Here is a 20,869-nt window from a genome sequence, read left to right as displayed (position 1 = left end):
CTTGTTGGCAAAGCAAAGCGGCAAACGTTGACATTTTCGAAGGCAAAGAAAGCTTCGCCGCACTCGTTCCTTTTGCTATTCCTGGTTTAATCTGACAACATGGCCACGGGTGCCCTAGCATTACCGACCATGTCTTTGAATTCGAAGCGAAAGGCTGGCGAGCATGGTCTTCGACAAGGCGACTCGACGACAGCACGGCTGTTCCTCGCCTTCGCGTGTTTTTGGCCATTAATGATTATGGCCTTGTTTGCGGCCTCTTCGCCTCGGGTAAAAACATCTATTCCCGGGAACGCTTCGGTGCCTGCTTCGAATAATTTGCGCATGGAGATTCGCAACGCTCTGGATCGCGTCGATATCATGGGGTACGGCCCTACGCACCCTCGCGTTGCCGTAGTTGTCGTCGGTCGCGATCGGCAAAACCTTATCGCTTCCGTCGAATCAGTCTTTTCCAAAACAGACATGGATCGTATCTTTGTGGTAACCGTCGTCGTCGACGGCATGGCGGAAGACTTGACCTTGGTCCAGGACTTGCAAAAGATTGACGGTGGCACTATTCCTCACTGGCATGGCCAAACACCCGACTTGCACAATGCCGGTGCGACACAGCCCAAGGAAGAGGAAGCGCATGGCCGCAAGGTACACGTTATTTTCAACGCCAGGCAAAGGGGTGTAACGGCGTCGCGTGCGGATGGTGTCGAATTTATTCGTTTGTTATCCGAGAAGCACGAACAAGCGGCCTTAAAATCTCCGCAAGAAGATTTGTTGCTCTTGTTGATGGAGGGCGGTACTCAGCTGGAATCACGGCGATGGTTGTTACCCGTCACACAAGCTCTCATTGTTCCTCCGCCTCTTTTGGGTAAGGAAGATTCTACCGTGGCAATGAAGTTGGCCAACGCAGTCTCTTTTAACCTTGAGGGACCCGGTAAGCGAACGTCTTTTGATGAAACGTTGGCGGCGGTCATTTCCGAGTCCAGTGCGGAAGACATGAATCAGAACAACGGCGACTCTTATCCAACACCGGCATTAAACGGGGCAGCTATTGCTTTGCGACTCGATACGTATTTGAACCTACCAATTCACGATGAATCGCTTCAAGAAGCCTGGCCTGCGAATCTGGATCTAGCAATGAACCTCTGGTTGTGCGCTGATGGAATCGACATGCTGGAGGACGCAAAAGTTACAAGCATAGACGCGTCGCCTCCTGCGGCATCCTTGCTTCCTCAACAGGCGGCTCGTTTTGCAGCAGCGTGGATGGACGAAACGCTTGCAAAAAAGTTTTTCAACGCCTACACCAAGACAGCCAATCCAGATATGACGTATCTGGAATGGGAAACCTTCCAATCCGCTGCGAGGCAAGAACCAGGATTCACAGCCATGACGTCCAGATGCCGTGACTTTAAGTGGTTTATCGACCGCGTCAATCCAGAGCTAGGAAACGTCTTACAAGCATCGGAGGAACTGCCTAAAGGGAAACCTATGGCAGCAAATAGCGAAACAAGCGCGAAGTCGGCTGATGCCGTAGAAGGTAATGCAAACACGGCCGAACGTGCTAACGAAAAGACACCAGTTGTACCAGGCAAAACACCATTGCATGGTGAACGTAATGACAAGGAAAGGCAAGAGGTGGATGGGAGTGAGGAGGAGTTTGTCATTCCAGAAAGGCACGACCAAAAAAAGCCTACCAAACCTCTCTGCAAAGAGTGCCTTGAAATCGTCCAACGAGCGAGGCCTGTAGAGATTGCATATGTGGATATGTCAAACGGTCACCGCGAAGACCCTCACAGGGGGGCTCGAGACACTGACGGTAACTTTGGGTATACACACGATGAGACGGCTTTGCGCAAAAACCCACCTGCAATCAACTTCATGGGAGATGATCTGGCACGAGCCTGTAGCAAACGAGACAACAACTACCGCATGCTGCATGAAAAAGTAAAAATCGATTTTAAGGCGCACGCTGAAGCCGAAAAGTCTCTACAAAAGCGTGACAAAATATTTTGCGGAATTTACTCGATCGAGAGTGCACACCCTCGAATCCAGAGGATTGCCGAGACGTGGGGGTAAGATCATATGTGATTTAAGTGCTTGAATGGAACTGCTGAGTCCTCATCTCTATCCTTTTCATAGACAAAAATGTGATGGCTTTATTGTTGCATCCAACAAAACTGATGCCACACTGAATACTGTCGACATTCCGCACGAAGGCCCGGAGGACTACAGTAATATGTGGCAGAAAATACGGAGTATGTTAAGCTACATCTATGACAATTACTACGAAAAGTACGACTGGTTCCATATGGGCGGCGATGACCTGTATATCTTGGTCGAGAACCTACGCCTGTATCTTGAAAGCGAGGAGATCAAGACCGCAGCGAATGGTGGAATATACTTACCCGATGGTACAGAAACGACGCAAGTTCCTCTTTTTTTGGGTCGACGCTTCGCTTACATGGGAGATATGAACGACATTTTCAACTCTGGTGGTTCCGGTTATACCATGAATAAGGCGGCGCTCAAAACGTTGGTAGTCGACGGCTTTCCCAATCTTTTCTCTCACGCCCACACCTTTTCAGAGGACACAATGGTGGCGAGGACGTTTAGACACTATAACATATTCCCATACGAGACGAAGGACGAAAATGGTGGGGAGCGATATATGCCGTTTATGCCAGGTCACCACTACGGTTACCGTTTCCCGACCGACAAGAGCACAGACTGGTACGCCAAATACTCCATCAACATCAAAGAAGGTTTGGACCATTGCGCAGCACACAGTGTGGCATTTCACTACGTTAAAGATGAAGCGATGTATCGATTGCATGCGCTTCTATATGGTCTCTGTCCTGCGGAACCTGCACTAGAGTCGTAAATTGGATTACATTACTTTGTACTGCCCATTTCTTATTTCCAAACTGAAAGTCTTCAAGATGCGTCAGAAAAGTCCGAAGAACTTCTTCTTCGGAGTTTTCTGCTCTGACTTCGAAATAGACTGCGGACCACGCACAGGGGTATTGCCCGACCATCCAATACCTCCCTGATCCGCGTTCTGATTGTACTTCTTGTCCGATCCTCTCCACTGTTTTTTCTTCGCGTTCTGCACGTCACTGTTGTCCCACGCACCAAGACGCTGCATATAGGGGATATCCTCCTTCTTGATCTTGCCCGATTTTAGTTTTTCCTTTGCATTAAAAACTGGCATTAAGTGACCGCCTTTGCCTTCCTCTAAATCCTTCTGGAAGGCCTGCATGGATCGAGACTTGAAAGTTTGTGGTCCGAAAGCACCGAAGCGCTTGTTTTTCACTTTATCTTGTTCCTTTTGACGAAGCTTACGATATTCCTCAGGTGACATTCCATCAGGCACGTATCCCACTAGAGAGACGAAGACCGCAAAAATGAGAGAATAGCTGACAACGTCATCACCTTCGTCGTGACAAGACAATCCAATTCCAATTTGCAAGATATGACATCCTTTTCTGTCAATGACACTCACTGTTCTTCGACGATATGAACGACTGGGTTCGTCTTTGAGGGGCAAACGCCGCGGCAGCCGATAAAAAGAGGAGAAAAGCAGCACTCTTCATGCTTACGAAGATTCCGATGTAAGGCAAAGAAAGCAAACGAATCAAACTATGTCTCTGATGTTATGGTATGACAAGAGTGCAGCTCCGGTCTCAAGTGGGTTGAATTAGGTAAGTGTTTCACAGATAGTTTAGCTATCCTAAGCGGCAACAGAATATCTTTTATACATTTTTATGATACACACGAACAATTTCTTTTTCATAAAATGACGCTAAGGAGTGCTAAAGGTATCTTTTTCGCGATCGCTGGCGGACAAAGAAGATGAAAATTTACAGTTAGAAAGAGCAAACACGACTAAACTTACGTGGAGAGGTGTGATGTCGATCTTGGGGTCTAGCTAGTAGCCTCCGTTTTTGTATATTTTGAACTATATTTATTTTTAACTTTGAAAACACTAAACTGGGCTCAGATTTCACTTCACATCAGACGTATAGGTAGGTTACTTTGGGGGAAACAAAGCGTCCGTCAAGCCCACTGATATTTTCGGGACGAAGTACGATGGTCGGCAATTGGAGAGTGAAGCGATCAACGAAAAAGTATAGACGGAAACAGCTGTACCGAGAAGCTGCCGATTAATGGAGTATGGGAAAATCCAATAAGAAGGGAAACGATGTCAAGACGGCGTTGGCGACAGCACCTAAGTGTACTTGCGATCATCCTTTTACTTGTACTTGTGGAAATCGACCTCCCCGACCCTCCAAGGGTCACAAGTGGGATCCCGAGAGCCAGACGTGGGGTGGAAAAGGGCACAAGCAGAAGGGTGCATCTGGACAGATAGCCTTGAAGAGTCAGGAAGCCAGGACAACCGATGTCGGAAAAACTCAAGTTGCCCAATGGCAGTGCCTTCCTTCCCAACTATTGGAGGAAGTGTGCAAGCGTCAAAAGCGTATTTGTCCCAAGTACAAGAACATTGACAAAGCGAAAGGTAAATTTAGGTACAGAGTCATACTTCCAGACGGAAAAGATACTCAAAAGGATCTCTTCTTTGTACCCGCTTCCTCGGTGGTAAACGAGGAACAAGCCAAAGAAGAAGCCTGTTTACTGGCACTTCTTCAACTAACACCGACTTTGCCGCACGAAAGAAAGCTTCCCGATCCCTACAAGTTGACTTGGTTAAACGCAATCAACGCACTAAAAACAGCTAGTAAAGACGTGTCAAATGAGGCGAGCGTCACTTCGGGTTCTGCTCTCACCAGGGTTGCTAAACCTAGCGCCATTTCAACACAACCAAGTCCGGGGTGCGCGCAAGCGTCAGCCAATCTGATCAGGGGGACTTCATATGCAAGTTCTGCGGAGCGTCGGAATATGTTACAGGAGAAGACCCGCGAGCGAAACGCACGCATTCGACGTCATGAAAATATACGCATGGCAAACCAGAATCATCCCGTATTTATGGGCGCAAGAATTCGGAAAGAGATCGAACGCTTGCTACGTGGCGACACGAACTTCTTGCAGCATGATGATGGAGAAGATAATACAGTAGATGCTGTGGACGATGACGCTCAGGAATATGTGGAACATCGTCTCTGCCATGAAGGCTTTACGAAACGTCAATCACGTTCTGCATTCGACGAAGTTGTGGGGAAGAACCCCGCTTTCACGGAGGACGAATGGGAAAAGGCCTACGAAGCTTGTCTTCAGTGGTTATTGGTGCACTTGAACGAAGACCAACTGCCTGAAGGCTTCGATCCTCGAGGACGTACTCTCGATGTAGTTGTTCCTGACTCTTTAAAACAAACCGGGACTAAGCACAACTCTTCGGGTACAGATGGCTGTCCTCCAGAAACTCTTGTAGTCGCTGCACACTACGGTCTGACAGTCCCAGAAGCTAACGAGCTCTGTAAAATGGCTTCCAGAGGCACAAGAGAACCTGAAGACGTCTTATGGGAAATCGTCCATGAGGCAGTGGGTGCTACGTGTCATCAGCTGAATACACCTCTTATCGAAAGAGACAGTAATGTAGAATCTACACACGAAGAGGTCGAAGCATTGCAGGCAATTTTTGGTTCTGATTTCAGCTCTGTCAGAGAAGGCACCTTTGTTTCGAATTCAGTGATGCTCAAAGAATGGGGGCTTTCACTTTGCGTTGTTGTGGAGGAAGGTCTTTACCCTAGTAGACTGCCCGAAAAGGTATTGCTTTCGGGTAAATGGACTGTCGGACAGGTCGGTACAAGCATTCACTATGAAATTGCCAAGTTCCTTTCCTCGTTTCAACCAGGCGAGCCTGTCTTTTTCGAGATCCATGGTCTTGTGTTGTCTTTATTGCAGAATGTCGAGAGGCTGAAAACAGAATCGCTGGTATCGTTGCTCGATATCGACAGTGAAATAACAAGTACAATCAAGCGCTCGTTAGACGACAGAGCGCTAGAGCCCAGTCGGGAAAGGGGCAAGCTCCAGTCTCGAGTGATCCGTCGTGCTCGCGAACGAAGTCCTTTCTGGAGCAAGCTCCCTACAGATACCCGGCCAGCTGTGGCACACCCAAACATACCGAGATCTTTGAATTCGATACGAAAGTCTCTACCGGCAGCTTCCGCTCGAACGGAGTTTCTCCGCGTTATGAGAGAAGCGGATAAGGTCAGTATTTGTTAGTCGTCGTAACTTGTCTTGATTCAAGTCTTTCTCACGTGATCGGTCCGAACCAGCGTGGTCGAGTCGTTCTCGTTACTGGGGATACAGGATGTGGAAAGACGACGTAAGTTCGACCAAAAAACTTTTTCCCAGTGTCAGTTTCATTTGCTATCAGTTCTGACTTTGTTTCTGATCGACTCTATTGTTTTAGTCAGATACCTCAATTTATTTTGGAAGAATCTCCAAATGATGCAAAGATCGTTGTTTGTCAGCCTCGCAGATTGGCAGCTACAGGTGTGGCTACTAGGGTGGCTGAAGAACGAGGCGAACAACAGGCAGGAGTTGGTAGCGTGGGATATGTCGTTCGGGGGGACTCTGCAATGGGCGAAAGTACCCGGCTTTTGTTTTGCACAACTGGAGTCCTCCTGCGCCAACTACAGACTGAAGGAGCCCTAGACTGTATCACACACGTTGTTGTTGACGAAGTTCACGAGCGCCATTTAGATACAGATGTACTCCTCGGACTATTGAAGCAAAGTATAGGAAGCCGAAAAAACATTCGCGTTATTCTCATGAGTGCGACATTGGATGCCGGTCGTTTTGCAGCCTATTTTGGGGAGAATACTCCTCGTATCCATATTCCAGGACGCACCTATCCTGTCAAAGACTATATGTTGGAAGATGTATTGCTGATGACTGGATATATCCCCCGAAAACAGAAGAAGAGAAATGGTGATTCATCAGGTTCCATAGATAAAGACGAGACCTCGATGGAAGAAAGCAACCTGGAAAGTGTTGACTTTCCACCGAAAGAGCTTACAAGCCACGGATTTCCAGTCGAAGATCTTGTGAGAAGAATTGACGAAACCTTGGTGGACTACGATATGTTGGGCCAACTAGTGAAGCATCTTATAGCGAATAGCAGCGCCGGTAGCGATGGTTCTATTCTCGTATTTTTGGCAGGTGCTCCCGAAATTAACAGAGCACAGGAGGCGGTTAAGCGTTGGACGGATGGGTTTCCTTTACTGCTTCTTCAACTCCATGGCGGATTGCAGCCCCGGGAGCAGAACCTAGTGTTCAAGCCAGCCGCTACGGGACTGACGAAAGTAATTCTTTCGACTAACGTGGCGGAGACCTCAATTACAATTCCCGATTGCACTATTGTAATCGACAGTGCTCGTGAGAAGCAATCGTCTTACGATGCTGCGAATCGTATGCCGCTTTTGCTTGAGCAATTTTGCTCGAAAGCAAGTAAGTGAATGATAAAAACGTCCTCTATTGTATGTACTTTCGCATCTCAACACCTTTCTTACCTTTCGCAGGTCTTAAGCAACGGAGAGGAAGAGCAGGGCGCGTTCGGGAGGGTAAATGTTACAAGTTGATTTCTCGATCAACATATGACGGGCTTCGAGATCATGGAGAGCCAGAAATCCAACGATGCGCCTTGGATCAAACCCTTCTGACTTTGCTTTTTCTTGGCGTCGAAAGTAGTGCAAAAGGACTATTCATGGAGAGTCTTCTTGATCCTCCCAGCAAAGTTTCATTTGTTGCAGCTATTGATAGCCTTCGTCAGCTAGGTGCTATTGCAACGCCTTCCGGGGAAGATCTCAAATTGACCCCTCTAGGAACTCATTTAGCAGGCATACCCGCTCCTCCAATGGTTGGAAAAAGTATGTCCGAACTCAATACTTGCGTCTGTTTGGTTTTGTCCAGTGCTCACTCGTTTCCCTTTTTAAAACAGTTTTGATTTTAGGATCAATCTTAGGTTGCAGAGAAGCAGCCCTAGCTATGGCAGCTGCAATGAGCGTTGGTAGAAGCCCCTTTCTCAAAATCGATGTTTCTCGCAAAAGAGGGAAAGACAAAATTGACGAGCGAGCAGGGATCGAGGAAATGAAGAACCATCAAATTTTAGAAGGGCGAAGAAATCTGTTTACAATTGTTGGCAACAGTGATCATGCACTTCTTGCAAGCGTCTTTTTGAAATGGAAAAATCTTGACTCGGGGGGTGGTTCTCGGAAACGTTTCTGTGATTCCCTTGGTCTTAGTATTCCTGGTATGCGCGATATGTTGCAGCTATTCCGTCAGCTTGATACAGCACTGGCTTCGATTGGGTATATTTCTTCTGTTGACTCCGACCGAAACGGACACTCATGGCGGATCATTCGTACGTGCGCAGTTGCTGCCATGTCACCAGCTCAACTCGTGAAGGTGGTACGACCCGCTACTGTCTATCACGAGACTGCCGAAGGCGCGAGGGAGAAAGATGGCCAAGCGAAAGAGCTGAAATTCTATGTCCGAACTTCTGTCGACGCTTCCGCAAAATCCAACGGAAACTCATGGAACGGAAAAGAAGAACGTGTCTTTATGCATCCATCCTCGTCTAGCTTTGCAACTTGTTCGTATGGTTGTCCTTGGCTTGTCTACTTTTCTTTGGTACGGACCTCGAAAGCGTTTCTGAGAGACGTCACCGAATGCAGCGCGTACGCTTTGTTGCTCTTTGGAGGCAAACTCGACGTGCAAGCTTCCAAAGGAGTGATTGTGGTGGATGGCTGGGCCAAGCTGTCGGCAAATGCTCGAATTGGCTCGTTGGTAGGCGGCCTGCGCTTAAAAGTCGACGAGCTCCTCGAAAAGAAAGCTGCCGACCCAAGCTTTGACGTTGCAGCTACAAAGGAAATGCAGCTTATTGTTAAACTGGTTGTATCTGACGGTCTTGGGATCTAAGATGCAAATGGTATAGAAAATTTATTTTTACTTGTTCATTGTTACGACTTAAAACAAAAAGGCAATTTATTTTATGCTGAGAAGGCAATTTGCCTCTCAAACAACATAGTGACGAGCCTCTTCACTTGCTTCATTTCGTTGGCTATCTCCAGTTTTCGCTCAGCTACTTGCGATTTCATCTGGACAATTTGGGTCCGATCCAAAGCAAGTTCTTGTAAGAGGTCGTCCCGCATCTCAATCACGTCTTGTTGAAGCTGCTTGACTTGTGTTCGACGTAATTCGTCCTCTTTTGCAGTGTCAGAGGAGTGCTTTGACACCTTACTTGTGAAGACCGCTTCCCGAACTTGTGGAGGCCAAAACCACCCAACAGTAACAATGCCCAGTAGCAGCCACATAGGAATGATAAAGACGCAAGCAACCACCCGAAGGAGCGCGAAAGCAATAAAGTCCACCGTTGACATCCCGTCAAACGAGTCGTCTTCAAACAAATCCATAATCTGTTTCCATAGATCCTTTCCAAAGACATCCCGTTGTTGCGCTCCATCTTCATCTTGATCCAACATGCCCAAGGATTTCTTGACGCGGCTCTTCCAGGGTCCATTTGCTATGGCATCCATCTCTGCGACGAAATCCAAGCGATTTGTCCAAAACACTATGGCAGCACGCTGATATTGAATCACTTTGTAACTGTCCGTAACGATAGCAATTAACACGTTTGCAAGCAAAATTACGACCAAGAACATAAAGATGACGAATAGTGCCATGGCCACCCCAGACGATTCGAAGTCGTCCTCGTCTACTTCTCCTAGCAACATGGTGTATACGCTCAGAAAAGAAGTCCAAAAGCCACAGTACGGACGTAGCGTGCTGGCATCGCACCGAGTTTCTGCCAGTATCAGGTCGTAGTCCAAATCATTTTGCGGTTGATTTCGACAGTAGTCTGTCTGTTGAAAAACCGTGTAGAACATTTGCGCGAACGCAACCAGAATAAGTCCTAAAGCCAAGAGAAAGGCTGCTAGACGTCGTACAACGTAAAACACCCCACCAACAAAGACGGCGAAGTCAATCAGCATATTGCGTAGATATGCGAGGAGCTTGACCCATAAAATGGTGACCGACACGGCAGCGCCGACTCGAAAAGTGTCGCGATCGCCAGCTCCGCTATCCATGACAACCGTCCAACTCAAAACCAAAGCGATGAACGCCACGTTGAGATAATTACTTGGATCGTAAAGCCATAGCTTGAAGACCTTGAGGCTCAACAGCGACATGATTTGGACGACTTCACGCAGTGCAAAGTATGCGACGCCCAAGTAGAGAGGAATCAACGATTTGGTTGCAATTGTATCGTTTGTGTCGTCATCATCAAACCGACGTTGAATGGAATTCACCACGTTATGTGAATAGGAAATGATAACCATAGTCACTGCAATCGTCAAACGGAACAAAAGAACGAACAATTGAGATGTGTAAGGAATCTCAACATAAGCGTCATTGCTACCCGATATTCTGGTACCGAGTGAGCATTACAGTTGTGCACGTACATACGTAAAAATCCATCATAAGGACTGCGGTGGGAAACCGTTGCGAAATCTTTTCGTTTAATAAAATCTGCACCACAGGCATGACCACAGCCCGTTCTGACAGCCAATCAGGTAAAGACTGTAGCGCCGTAAAGAAATCAGCGGTGGGTTCCGGTTCAGCGTGGAGTAGATGTTCCAAACAGCGTTGGACCGATTCTCGCTTGTCCCGATTTTCGTCTTCGTTCCGGACTATGGCTGCGTACGCTGCCAAGACGCTGAGCGGCAACGGTCCACCCTCGACAGAATTGACAATTCGTCGATCCAGAGACAAAAGGAGACGAACAGCTGCAGGTACAGTTTTGCGACCGGCGTTGGACAGAGCAAAATGCAACGGTGTTCGCTGGCGCTTATCACGTGACGTGATGGCCTCGGGATAGGCATCCGTAAGGACGTACAGGACTTCTTCGGACGCGCCGAAAGCGCAGGCATAGTGTAACGGCTGAAGAAGTAACGCAATGATGATACAGTCACGGTGAGAAGAGTTCAACGAGCAACACAAACGGTTCACATTAATCCAGGACGCACCAACATGCCAATATCGTCTGGAAACGACGCCGCGCCGGAAGAGCTCAACAAAAAGATGACATCCGGACTCGCCGGCTTATCTCCCAAGGCAAAATGCAAGGGCGTCCGACCTCTGCCATCGGTTGCCGTCTTACTTTCCGGGAAATGTTCCGCCAGGGCTTTGATTACGGCTTCTTCCGATCCACTGGCGCACGCGTAGTGAATGGGCAACCAACCAAAGCCGTCGGGCCACTGTACCGTGTCGGCCGCAATGGACAAGAAGACGTCGATCACATCCAAAGGCGGCACGTTTCGGCAGGCGAAGTGAATTGCTGTGAGTCCATTTTCACCGCGTTGTTCCGCCGCCGCCCGCACTTGCTCGGCGTCGTGCGAGCCGAGCCATTCGCGTACCGGCTGCCAAGATTCTTCCGCTTCGATCAGGCTGTCTTCCGTTTCTTTCGGAGCCTTGGCGCGGGCACAAAACAAGTTGAGCAAAAGTGCGTCCGGTACGTCGTCCTGGGAAACTACAGTTTCGGTGCCGGTCCAGTGCGATTCTTCCAAACTATGCGCGGTCAAATTGTCCTGCTCAAAGTCGTTGATCTCGTCAACGCCCTCGGTTGGGGCATTCGCAGGACCTTCGCTAGGCTGTCCAGGAGACTCGGCCCGATCGCCAGCGTCTTCAGTGCGTTCCATATTCAGTAACAAGACAGTGCAAGTTGGTGGGATCTATTTGTATGCCCTGAAAGCTTTCCTTTTGTTGGATGGACGGTGTTCCCGATCTAGACTGGAAATCCCTCCATACGGTATTCCATTGGGTAGTCTCCAGTGGAAGCCAGAATTACGTGTCTCGCCGCTTAAGGCCCGTCAAGGTCATTCTCGAACGACATCTGCCGCGAAACATAATACGACGACATTTACAGGTGTGACCATTCTGCTTATTGAAAATAAGAAAGGATTTTCGCAATGTCATTCCAGATTCCACCTTTGAAAAATCTAACGCGATGGTACGGCCGATAAAGGCCACTGGAATTCGAAAGATGCAAATATGTAGGTCCTACCTACATCTTACACCGCAATTATCAAGTTTTCAAACCTTAGGGACTTTTCGACAATTAACCAGCGAAATCAAATGATAATGAAAAAAATGCTTTTCCGATTTATTTAAGTAGTGAGTCACTTTTCTCACCTATGAAGGAATTGTAAGGATCAAACTTTTTGTTCCGTGCAGTCTTTCGCAAGATAGTGATTTACAGCAAACGTGACAATTAACGGAAAGAGACGAAGGCTTGCATCGCGCGGACAGTGAGGCGGAAAGCGAGACCGTCCCAGCACCATGGTAGTAACACTTTTTGTCCAAGCTACGTACGAGTTCGACAACCTCAGCCATATCAGCCACAGCGTCCACATTACTCGACTCTATTACTTTGGGTCTCCTCATTGACATTGACCTTGTTTTAGAAAGGAAAGGTCATCTTGCATCATCTCCTCTGTTCGCGTAAAAAAAAAAAATACCACGACCCGTTCCGAACCAAGCCCAATTTTTTTTGAAGCGAAACTGCATAGCGCATGGAATAAAAATACAACGCATCGTTAGAACAGATGCCATTTCCGCGTTTTCGTCCCTCAAAAGACTCTGCGGCGGCAATAACGTTGGGCTCCGTCGACGACACGGCATCCAGTAGGACTAACACTACTGCAAGTACGCCCAGTAGCGGTACTACAACAACTACAAGCTCGCGCAAGAAGAAAGGATCTGGCTTCTTCGGAAACAAGGGAAAGACATCCACCGCAGCACTCTTTCCTTCGATTCCTTGCGAGGAAAAGACAGAATTACGACTCAGCAGAATCATGAAGTCTACAGGAAAGTCCCCTATACTACGCACTAAAGCAAAAGCGGATGACCCCACGATTAGCACCATTGCGAGTGCGACCAGCAATAAGTCTTGGTCTACTCTCGGGAACTCCACCACCACATCCCTTACCGATTGCAACCAGATGCTTGCCTTGGCGCAACCTGGCGTGTCTTTGACGTCGATTCCGTGTTTGGAATCGCCTCCTTCGTTGCTTGCAAATCGCCCTGCTAGTCTGCTTCATATGCCTCTGCCTACTTCTAACAGTAGCTTCGATGTGCCATCGTACGTGCTCGAGCCTCACGAACATGAGGAACTTGGATGCCTGCGATTCGCCTTTAACTCTCTTGCGTCAGCTACCGCAAGCGCATTGAACAATGCCTCCAACAAGCCTATTCTGATGATCGAAGCCGAAATTCCTGGTGACCGCCAAGCTGGATACGATATTTTTTCGCATCCACTTATAGTGGAAGCTGCGACGTCTTTTTTCACCACCGTTTTTCCTCCCGAAGTTTCTTGGAATCAGCCAGAACGGACGGCGACGCAAAAATCATGTCGGACTTGGGTCTACTTTTTGTCTAGTCAGGACACGTCTGTCAATCTAGTTCCACCCGTCCGCGGCGATGAATTAACACTGGGTTGTACCGTTAAAGCAATGGTACGAGCTCTACAAGCATCGAACGCAACGATTGTACCAAACTATCTCCTGTTGCTTCTGGAGGAGTCCGCTGCGGACCAGAGTGTCGCAGTTTTGGGGACTACAAATCCGGCTGTCGCGGAAGTCGAATTGGCAGGCCTAGAAGGGGTGACCGCGACACAAGCCGGTGCTATTGATCGCCACAAGATCGTGAAGGTCCATTACGATACCTCTCGACTGGGATATTGCAGTTTGATTCGATACGCTCTACAGAAGCACGTGGTCGATATGATCTACTTCGATTCCAATGAACAAAAACAAGCCGCTCAGGTCGAGATTGCTCGTGTCCAACGTGATGATTGCAAGTTGTTTCCGTTTGCGCGCACGATGCAGCTAGATTACGACCCCAAGCCGGCCCTCCGTCGCACGCCTTTGCGCTATGTACCATTAACAAACCTACAAGCGACCCGAGCAAATCGGGTAGTTTCTCAAGGCGCCTTCGATCAAGCCATGCACTTGCTCAGTCCGCAGCAGGGATTAATTCTGATGCAGGCTATGCGCAACCCGAAAACTTTGCATGAAGTTGTTGATGTGCCCATTCTAGTAGCATGGCAATCTGTGTGTACGCAAAAACATCCCAAACATATATTGGAGAACCAAGAAAGGACGAGCGAGGAAGTTGTTCAAAATCCTGACGAAGAGGTGGAGGTGAAGCGATATTTCAGATAGTACAGCATTCATATTATTTCGAGTCCACCAGTATAGACGAAATTTTTCCAGCAGCGACAAACCAACATTGCAAGCCATGACAATGTCTTGTATCAATAATAAAAAGCCCTCTACTATAGTCACAGCATAACGTATTCATCTGCGTCACTTGCTTCGTCTTCAAAGCCAGAAGTCTCCATCATTGAGGAATCCCCTCCCAAAAGAAGATCGTCGACGTTGGCCGAGTAATCTGGAGCCCTATCCAAAACACTAAAAAGCTCTGGAATAGATGAATGTTCTTTTTGCCAAGCCCCCATGGAATTCAAAACGTGATTCAAATCAGCTCTCGTCCGACAATAAAATCCAAGTGCAATGCTTGGGTCCATCTTGCAAAAAGGAAACATTTCAGGGCAGGTTGTGTGGCATGATCGTAAGTAGTCGTCAGATAGCTCAACGACCGACGAAGCTTGACCGTTGACGCGTGCCGTCTGTCGACCGGGTGCTGTTTGTACCGTATGAGGATCCAGCCCGAAAATTTTACTCCCGTCCTTTTGCGCTCCGTAAAACCAGCGGGCTCCACGCGGACGACCACCCAAAACACCTACCGATTGTGGCAAGCTGAAGGTGTGGGCAAGAGATTGCACGTACTCTTCATTTAAGCTAGTCAGTCCAAGCCGCAACGGTACCAATAGCAACAGTGCTGTATCCCATTCAACAGTGTTCGCCGATTCCATGAGCTCTTCTTCCCATTCCAAATCTAAGGGATGAGCTTGAGGTTGAGTTTGCTCCTTCACTTTCTTTTTTTCTTCGATCCGTACTCTAGCTTCTGTCGTCATGAAGGCATGAATAGTATCTCGATATACGGTACCTTGTGGAGCAACATAGACCCGAAATATGCGCCGATCAAGACGAGTTTTTCCCAAAGCTTGTTGCTTCTCATGAATATGTACCAAGTCGCGCATCACATAGCAAGCTGTACCTGGTCCATACCATTCCCCTGGAAGCTTATCGTACTTGGAAAGTCCAGCTGCTACCATGTTATGCAGTGAGTATACGCTCTCACTTGAAGAAGGATAATCCGCAAACCAGGTCAAAACGCTTCTAATAAATGAATCCTGCCGTCTGCGTGCCAAAAGTTGCGGAGGTCGCCAATCCCGCGACTTGAAATGCAAGCGAAGGGCTTGACCCAGCATCATCTGTGCCGACCTTAGCATGCAACCCCATCCAGCATCACTTGTAATGTTGTAGGGGGCAATCTCCGGAAAGTCGCAGCGGTACGTAAACCAGAAGAGCGACCTTTCATCATCTCGACGAATGGAATAGTCGTGTAGCGGATGGTATGTCTTTCCAAGCACAAAAGACATTGAAACGCTTTCAACAGAAGGGTTTGATTGCGGACTTTCCGAATTATTGCCATCCAGCAGGATAGAGGACATAACCGCGGAAGCAAACGCACTCATAGTACCGAAAGGACCATTAAGATCACTAGCTTCCTCCTTTTCGTTTTCTCCACTCGTTTCGCAGTTGTATTGTTGACAGGCGTCAAAGTCTGCATCCGCCTCGGTTTGTTGATTCGGAGACGGCGTGACCTTCAGCGGCATTTCCTTCATTTCTGTCAAATGACCATCCTTTGTTTCACCGCCGAACCTAGACTCGACAAAGTGTTTAATCAAGTTTGTTTTAGGAATATCGACGTTTTCAGACCGCACCGCTTCCACCTGGACCAACCCATCCGAACGAGACCTCTCGGACCATCCAGGCGCAGTTACCAACACAACCGAGGAATCCGCGGTGGAATTCCGAACGATGCTCATAAATTGTATACTCCAGCAGTCGTTTAATACCGGAGACGGTAGACGCAAGAGCAGCTCACACTCTTTGGCCACGACTGTAAATGCCTCTAGTGTTGACGAGTTTGCGTGCACGAGAGAAATTTTCGAGAGAACACAGGAAGGACCCCAGTACTTTTGCTTTTGAGCTTGCAACGCTTTTCGTTTCGAAAACCAAATCCAAATCCCTTTCGACACAGGGGCTTTTTCTCGCGCATGTGATAAAAAGCAAACAAAACCCGGAGATCATCCAAGGTCGTCACTGTCAGAATACGGCGACTCTAGAAGGCAATGCGGAACTCCCAGCCGGCCGCATACTATTGACGATGAATCATCTTGCTTTTCATTACTATAGGTTGTTGGCCGCCTCTCGATTTATTTTCGAGTGCTCTGTTTAAAATGTTCCTCATTCGGTGAATTTTCTTGCAGACCATGTCCCAAGTCCTACACTACCACAGCAGATGATGGAATTAAGGTCACCGTCAAAAGGTAGACAGAGTCGCGTTAGAAACCATGTTAGATAAAGGGTCAAACGGAATGTTGCGGATTCACCAGGGCTATAGACAGGACTACCAAAGAGATCTGCGATCAAAATTTTGTTGCACAGCACATATACCGAAAGATAACTTGAGTTATCCTTACATTGGGAGTCCCAAAAATCAATCTTTCGAGCGTCTTCGTGCCGCAGACAATTATATGGCCAGTTGGAACAAAAAAAGTATCAAATGGTCGAAAATACCCAAGAGAAACGCTCACTAATAGAATTCTGTCTGCCTCTTATATTTCTTTAAACATGAGCGTTATTAGCAGGTAAACAGTTGTTTCGTAAATGTGACATTAAAAGTGGAGTGTGGTCATAATGCCGCGCTCCTCTGATGTCGAAACTATGGATTCATTGAAAACGGTCATCGGTCATAGCAAAGGAACTTCGCTTTCTAGTAAATAACCACACAAACAAATTTCCTCACCTCTTTCGTTGAATCTGGCATTTCCATCAACACCTTTTCATAGCTTTGTGGATGGATTGAGTTGCGCTCGCTGTCACCATTTGCGCCGAATTCCTTGCCCTTTACAGTAATCATGAACCGACCTCGAGGCGCTTCACTTTCATTTATGTTGGCACTTTTGTTCATTGACGGCGTGCATGTGGTCAATGGAAGCTTTTTCTCTCGCATACTACAGCCCACGAAGAAAGAGGGGGAAGAGGGAGGTAAGACGGAAGCTCCATCCAAAGCCACAAGTTCCATGGGTTCAGAGGCTCAGGTAGGGAGCATTATTAGCTTCTCCGATGGTCTACCTTTCGCCACTCTTGCCAACAACAACAAGATTCCCTTAGTTGGATACGGCGTTGGAAATTTGCAACACGAAATGATTCCAGGGATGGTAATGGCCGCTATTCAGGATGACAAAAGAACTCGACTTATTGACACGGCACATGCCAGCAATAATGAGGATTTAGTTGCAGAGGGGATTAATAGAGGGGTTGCGAAACTAAACAGAGAAGGGAAAGTAGAAGTCCACGTCGTGACTAAGGTATGGTACACACATTTAGGCTATGGACGTACCAAGCTCTCTGTCGAGGAGTCGCTAAAGTCTTTGCAGACTGCTCTGGACAACGACAAGATTGATCTCAAGCTCCATTTCCAACTCCATTGGCCTCGCTGCTTTGACAGTATCCCTTGGATGAACTGCCAGCGAGAAGAACGCGAGCTTTCAGATCATGTCAAGGATGCTGGACCTGATCCAACGAAAGATCCCGACAATGCTTGGAAAGAGAGCTGGAAATATCTAGAGGATTTGTATCTATCCGACAAGTATCCAATAGCCAGTATTGGGGTCTCCAACTTTCATCTACACGATATCGAAATCATGGAAAATTTCGCGAGAATACATCCACATATTCTACAAGTCAACGTATGGTCGCTACTCTACGACGCCTTGCTAGTTGAGTACTGTCACAAACACCGCATTCACATCCAAGTCTATAACGCTATACACGGTACTATATCTCAACCGGAGCGAGCTCCCAAGGCATTTCATCACATCCAAAAGGTAGCCAGCGAAATCTCCTCCGAACTCGATCAGGACCTGACTGCCGCTCAGGTTATTTTAGCATGGCTTATGCAACATGGCGTTTCGGTTATCCCACGAACGACTAACTCTGTACGGCTTACAGAAAACTCAGCTGTTGCTCTGTCAAGTATCCCTGCATTTTCGGATCATCAAGTGGAAACCATAGCGCACGCAGTGGAAGCCTATTTGAGTGGAGACGACCTTGAAGAAGACATTCACGTTGCAGTTACCTTTCACGTTGTCAGCAAGGATGTTGTTCTGTATTGGATGGGCCGAGAGGGTAGTGAAGTAAGGATCGGGCATTTAAAGGCTGGAGAGACATTTACGGATACAACATATCCCAACCACACATTCCGGACCTATGACGCGGCCAACAAGGACTATTGGATAGACCACGAGATTTCCGCAAAATTTGGGGACCACAAACATATCCATGTTGAACTGTAAATGGAATTCGATCATGGAAAATGGAACCTAAAGTGTGACCTGATGTAGATGATTTGCGAATAACTCTAAATCGGCAAAGAGCTTACAATTAATCTTTAAATACGTCGTCTGTCAAGATATAAGTGAATATGCTTGATATACCTTAAATGTGACGAGGTCAAACGACGTGATTTGGGGATAGCGCTCCGTGGTTCAATTCCATGGCACGTTAATTTTGACAGTCGTCAATCAAAACTCGCTATTAGACCAAGATAGGAAATCTATGCTTTGTCGTAACGACCAATAGCTGTGGTGCTGATCTACGAACCAAAAAAAGCTGTTAGACCTGGAATTGCTCGTCGGCTATGCAAGAAAATTGAGCTTGCATTTTACAAATGGGAAACGGAACGGCTACTCCCATGGGAAATCGGCGACAATCCCGATCCTCTCACAAAATGACTCGGAATCCATGAATTGTAAAACCTTAAGCTATAAAGACTGATTCCTGATTTAATGAATTATGTGCTGTAGGGAAACGTTCAGTCGAATTTCGTAAGAAGTAGAAAAATCCTTGCCCGGAATATAAGCGTTATTTCGATGAGCCGTAATAGGAACTACACGATATGGTTGAAGTATGTGCTTGGGGTGGTCTATCATCGTGTTGATTTGTCGGAGTGGTAGATAATAAGAGAAAAAGAGAATTCTCGACCAAAGAAAGAGACGAGAGCGGGATTACACACGTTGCTGCTCGTGATCATTTGTACAATTTGTTTTGTGACGGTCGTACCCGAGTACTACGCCAAGGTGGTGAGATCGAATTTCGCTCGTTTGCAGCGAGTAACTTGTCTAAACGCGGGAGCAATGTTCTGTCTTCTTTTGCAAGGTTGCGACTCCAAAATATCTTCGTCGGAAATGCTGCGGACAATTCCTAAAGGAAGACAGGAAGCCTGAACTCTGAGGTCGAGATGATCGTCTTCGTCAAGGACAACGTGAGGGGTATCGTTGCTTCTGCAATTTTCAGCACTTTCACGATACACATCTCGAAGCCTGCGACACATGTCCGGAATGTCTGCAGCTTCCGTGGTCATGTCGGCCGCCAGACATCTCGCAAAGGCCATGAGTTCGTCACAATACTGAGATTGTATGCTGTTCAGCAGGGCTGCCAACGCGAGTTCCGATGGAGGGCATTGCGAGAGGTGGACGTCGCAGACTGACAGCTCAGTCAGGTACCGGACTGAATCAAGCAAGATTTGCTTCCTTCCAGTACTGATGGCATCAGGGAAAGATTCCAAAGCTGTGTGAACAAAATCCAGCGGTGTCACCATCTGATGATCCCACGACAAGTGCTTGATCATACAAGTTCCCATCGATATAATGTCCTGAATCTTGATAGAGCCGCGACTCATGGAGGAAATCTCTTGAAGGCGAAGTTCTCTGGATCCTGAGAGACGTACAGCTAGAAACATTGCTGTCATGGAAATGAGCTTGTAGGTACCTTCGCTCATTTCTTCGTTCATGTCCTTCCACACACAATAGCGATCCACAATGTTCATAGCGACGTAAACAACCGAGCGCTTCTCAGCCAGATGATCGGCGACATCATAGCACCATTGGGCGACTATCTCCCGCCAAGCGAAATTCGGCGTACATCTCCCGGTATTCGCTTTCCGAAAGACGATGTGGTCTTCTTGTTCCAGAATTATGGCCTGCACTTCCAACAAACGACGGAGTGCGCAATTTTGTTCGAGGGGTACTTTCCGTGCGGGTCGTTGCTTTTGCTGAACCAGTTGATCCACCTCCAATAGCTCATCCTCCCAGATCTGCATCATGGTGATGGAGCGCAGAAAGAACTGGATTCTACCGCTCGGGAAGGGTATGTGTGCCCAAATCGATGCCTTCGAATTCTGAGGGCTTCACTTTTTTACCGGGTTTTCCGTTCGCGATTTCAGAAGAGGGATCGGTTTTGTGCCGGGTATCCACGCAGAACAGATGTACCGCTGATATCATCTGCTTCATTTTAGGATGTGATCTTTGCCTTCAACCGCCGTAGAAGAGACGTAGAAATTGTACAGGAATCAAATGACACATAAGCAGCTGAGCTGTCCTCCTGCCTCTAGCGCCTGTGAACATGCGTCATTTTGACTCGGAGAATATTTAGTACTCCTGAGGTTTCGTTGTGATACGGAAAAAACATGCAATATTACCATGCGAGCTCTGCAAAACTCAATAGCCACAAGCTCCCAAAAGAATCACCGAAAAGGTCGATTATCGAGATCTGACTGAGCAGAATTACGTCACTTCGAGGTGGCTTGCGCAAATCGGTTCCGGTGCGCTGGATTTCCATTTTCTAGCTCGCGTACGACGTTTGATTCGCTACAAATGTCGATGGTG

At 47.5% G+C, this 20,869-nt stretch overlaps 8 protein-coding genes across 8 annotated transcripts; 4 read left to right on the top strand and 4 right to left on the bottom strand.

Annotated features, from left to right (window-relative positions):
- Positions 1–99: 99 nt before the first annotated feature.
- On the top strand, positions 100–2,869 carry PHATRDRAFT_50257 (predicted protein; the record flags this gene model as incomplete). Its single annotated transcript, XM_002185175.1, has 2 exons — positions 100–2,060; positions 2,128–2,869. The coding sequence occupies 2 exons, from the start codon at positions 100–102 to the stop codon at positions 2,867–2,869; spliced, it is 2,703 nt and encodes a 900-aa protein (XP_002185211.1).
- Positions 2,860–3,833, bottom strand: PHATRDRAFT_50256 (predicted protein). The gene is made up of 2 exons (XM_002185093.1): positions 3,491–3,833; positions 2,860–3,369 (listed from the first exon to the last, which is right to left on the bottom strand). The coding sequence occupies exons 1-2, from the start codon at positions 3,579–3,581 to the stop codon at positions 2,933–2,935; spliced, it is 528 nt and encodes a 175-aa protein (XP_002185129.1). The 5' UTR covers positions 3,582–3,833; the 3' UTR covers positions 2,860–2,932.
- A 328-nt stretch (positions 3,834–4,161) lies between these two features.
- PHATRDRAFT_41167 (predicted protein) lies at positions 4,162–8,868 on the top strand (the record flags this gene model as incomplete). The annotated part of the gene is made up of 5 exons (XM_002185174.1): positions 4,162–6,153; positions 6,194–6,271; positions 6,363–7,398; positions 7,470–7,817; positions 7,913–8,868. 5 exons carry the CDS (start codon positions 4,162–4,164, stop codon positions 8,866–8,868), a joined length of 4,410 nt encoding a protein of 1,469 aa, XP_002185210.1.
- Positions 8,869–8,871: 3 nt separating this feature from the next.
- PHATRDRAFT_50255 (predicted protein) lies at positions 8,872–11,714 on the bottom strand. Its single transcript, XM_002185092.1, has 3 exons — positions 10,977–11,714; positions 10,413–10,890; positions 8,872–10,294 (listed from the first exon to the last, which is right to left on the bottom strand). The coding sequence occupies exons 1-3, from the start codon at positions 11,646–11,648 to the stop codon at positions 8,940–8,942; spliced, it is 2,505 nt and encodes an 834-aa protein (XP_002185128.1). The 5' UTR covers positions 11,649–11,714; the 3' UTR covers positions 8,872–8,939.
- A 599-nt stretch (positions 11,715–12,313) lies between these two features.
- PHATRDRAFT_50254 (predicted protein) lies at positions 12,314–14,171 on the top strand (the record flags this gene model as incomplete). The annotated part of the gene is made up of 1 exon (XM_002185173.1): positions 12,314–14,171. Exon 1 carries the CDS (start codon positions 12,555–12,557, stop codon positions 14,169–14,171), a length of 1,617 nt encoding a protein of 538 aa, XP_002185209.1. The 5' UTR covers positions 12,314–12,554.
- Positions 14,172–14,290: 119 nt separating this feature from the next.
- PHATRDRAFT_50253 (predicted protein) lies at positions 14,291–15,964 on the bottom strand (the record flags this gene model as incomplete). The annotated part of the gene is made up of 1 exon (XM_002185091.1): positions 14,291–15,964. One exon carries the CDS (start codon positions 15,962–15,964, stop codon positions 14,291–14,293), a length of 1,674 nt encoding a protein of 557 aa, XP_002185127.1.
- Positions 15,965–16,979: 1,015 nt separating this feature from the next.
- PHATRDRAFT_50252 (predicted protein) lies at positions 16,980–18,608 on the top strand. Its single transcript, XM_002185172.1, has one exon. The coding sequence runs from the start codon at positions 17,060–17,062 to the stop codon at positions 18,497–18,499; it is 1,440 nt and encodes a 479-aa protein (XP_002185208.1). The 5' UTR covers positions 16,980–17,059; the 3' UTR covers positions 18,500–18,608.
- A 341-nt stretch (positions 18,609–18,949) lies between these two features.
- dsCYC10 (predicted protein) lies at positions 18,950–20,433 on the bottom strand. Its single transcript, XM_002185090.1, has one exon. The coding sequence runs from the start codon at positions 20,305–20,307 to the stop codon at positions 19,273–19,275; it is 1,035 nt and encodes a 344-aa protein (XP_002185126.1). The 5' UTR covers positions 20,308–20,433; the 3' UTR covers positions 18,950–19,272.
- Positions 20,434–20,869: the final 436 nt, after the last annotated feature.

This window comes from Phaeodactylum tricornutum, chromosome 28 (genome assembly GCF_000150955.2).
Source record: "Phaeodactylum tricornutum CCAP 1055/1 chromosome 28, whole genome shotgun sequence".
NCBI classification, from domain to species: Eukaryota; Bacillariophyta; class Bacillariophyceae; order Surirellales; family Neidiaceae; genus Phaeodactylum; species Phaeodactylum tricornutum.
Note: the sequence above shows the minus strand (reverse complement) of the source record. Positions and strands in the feature narration are given on the sequence as shown.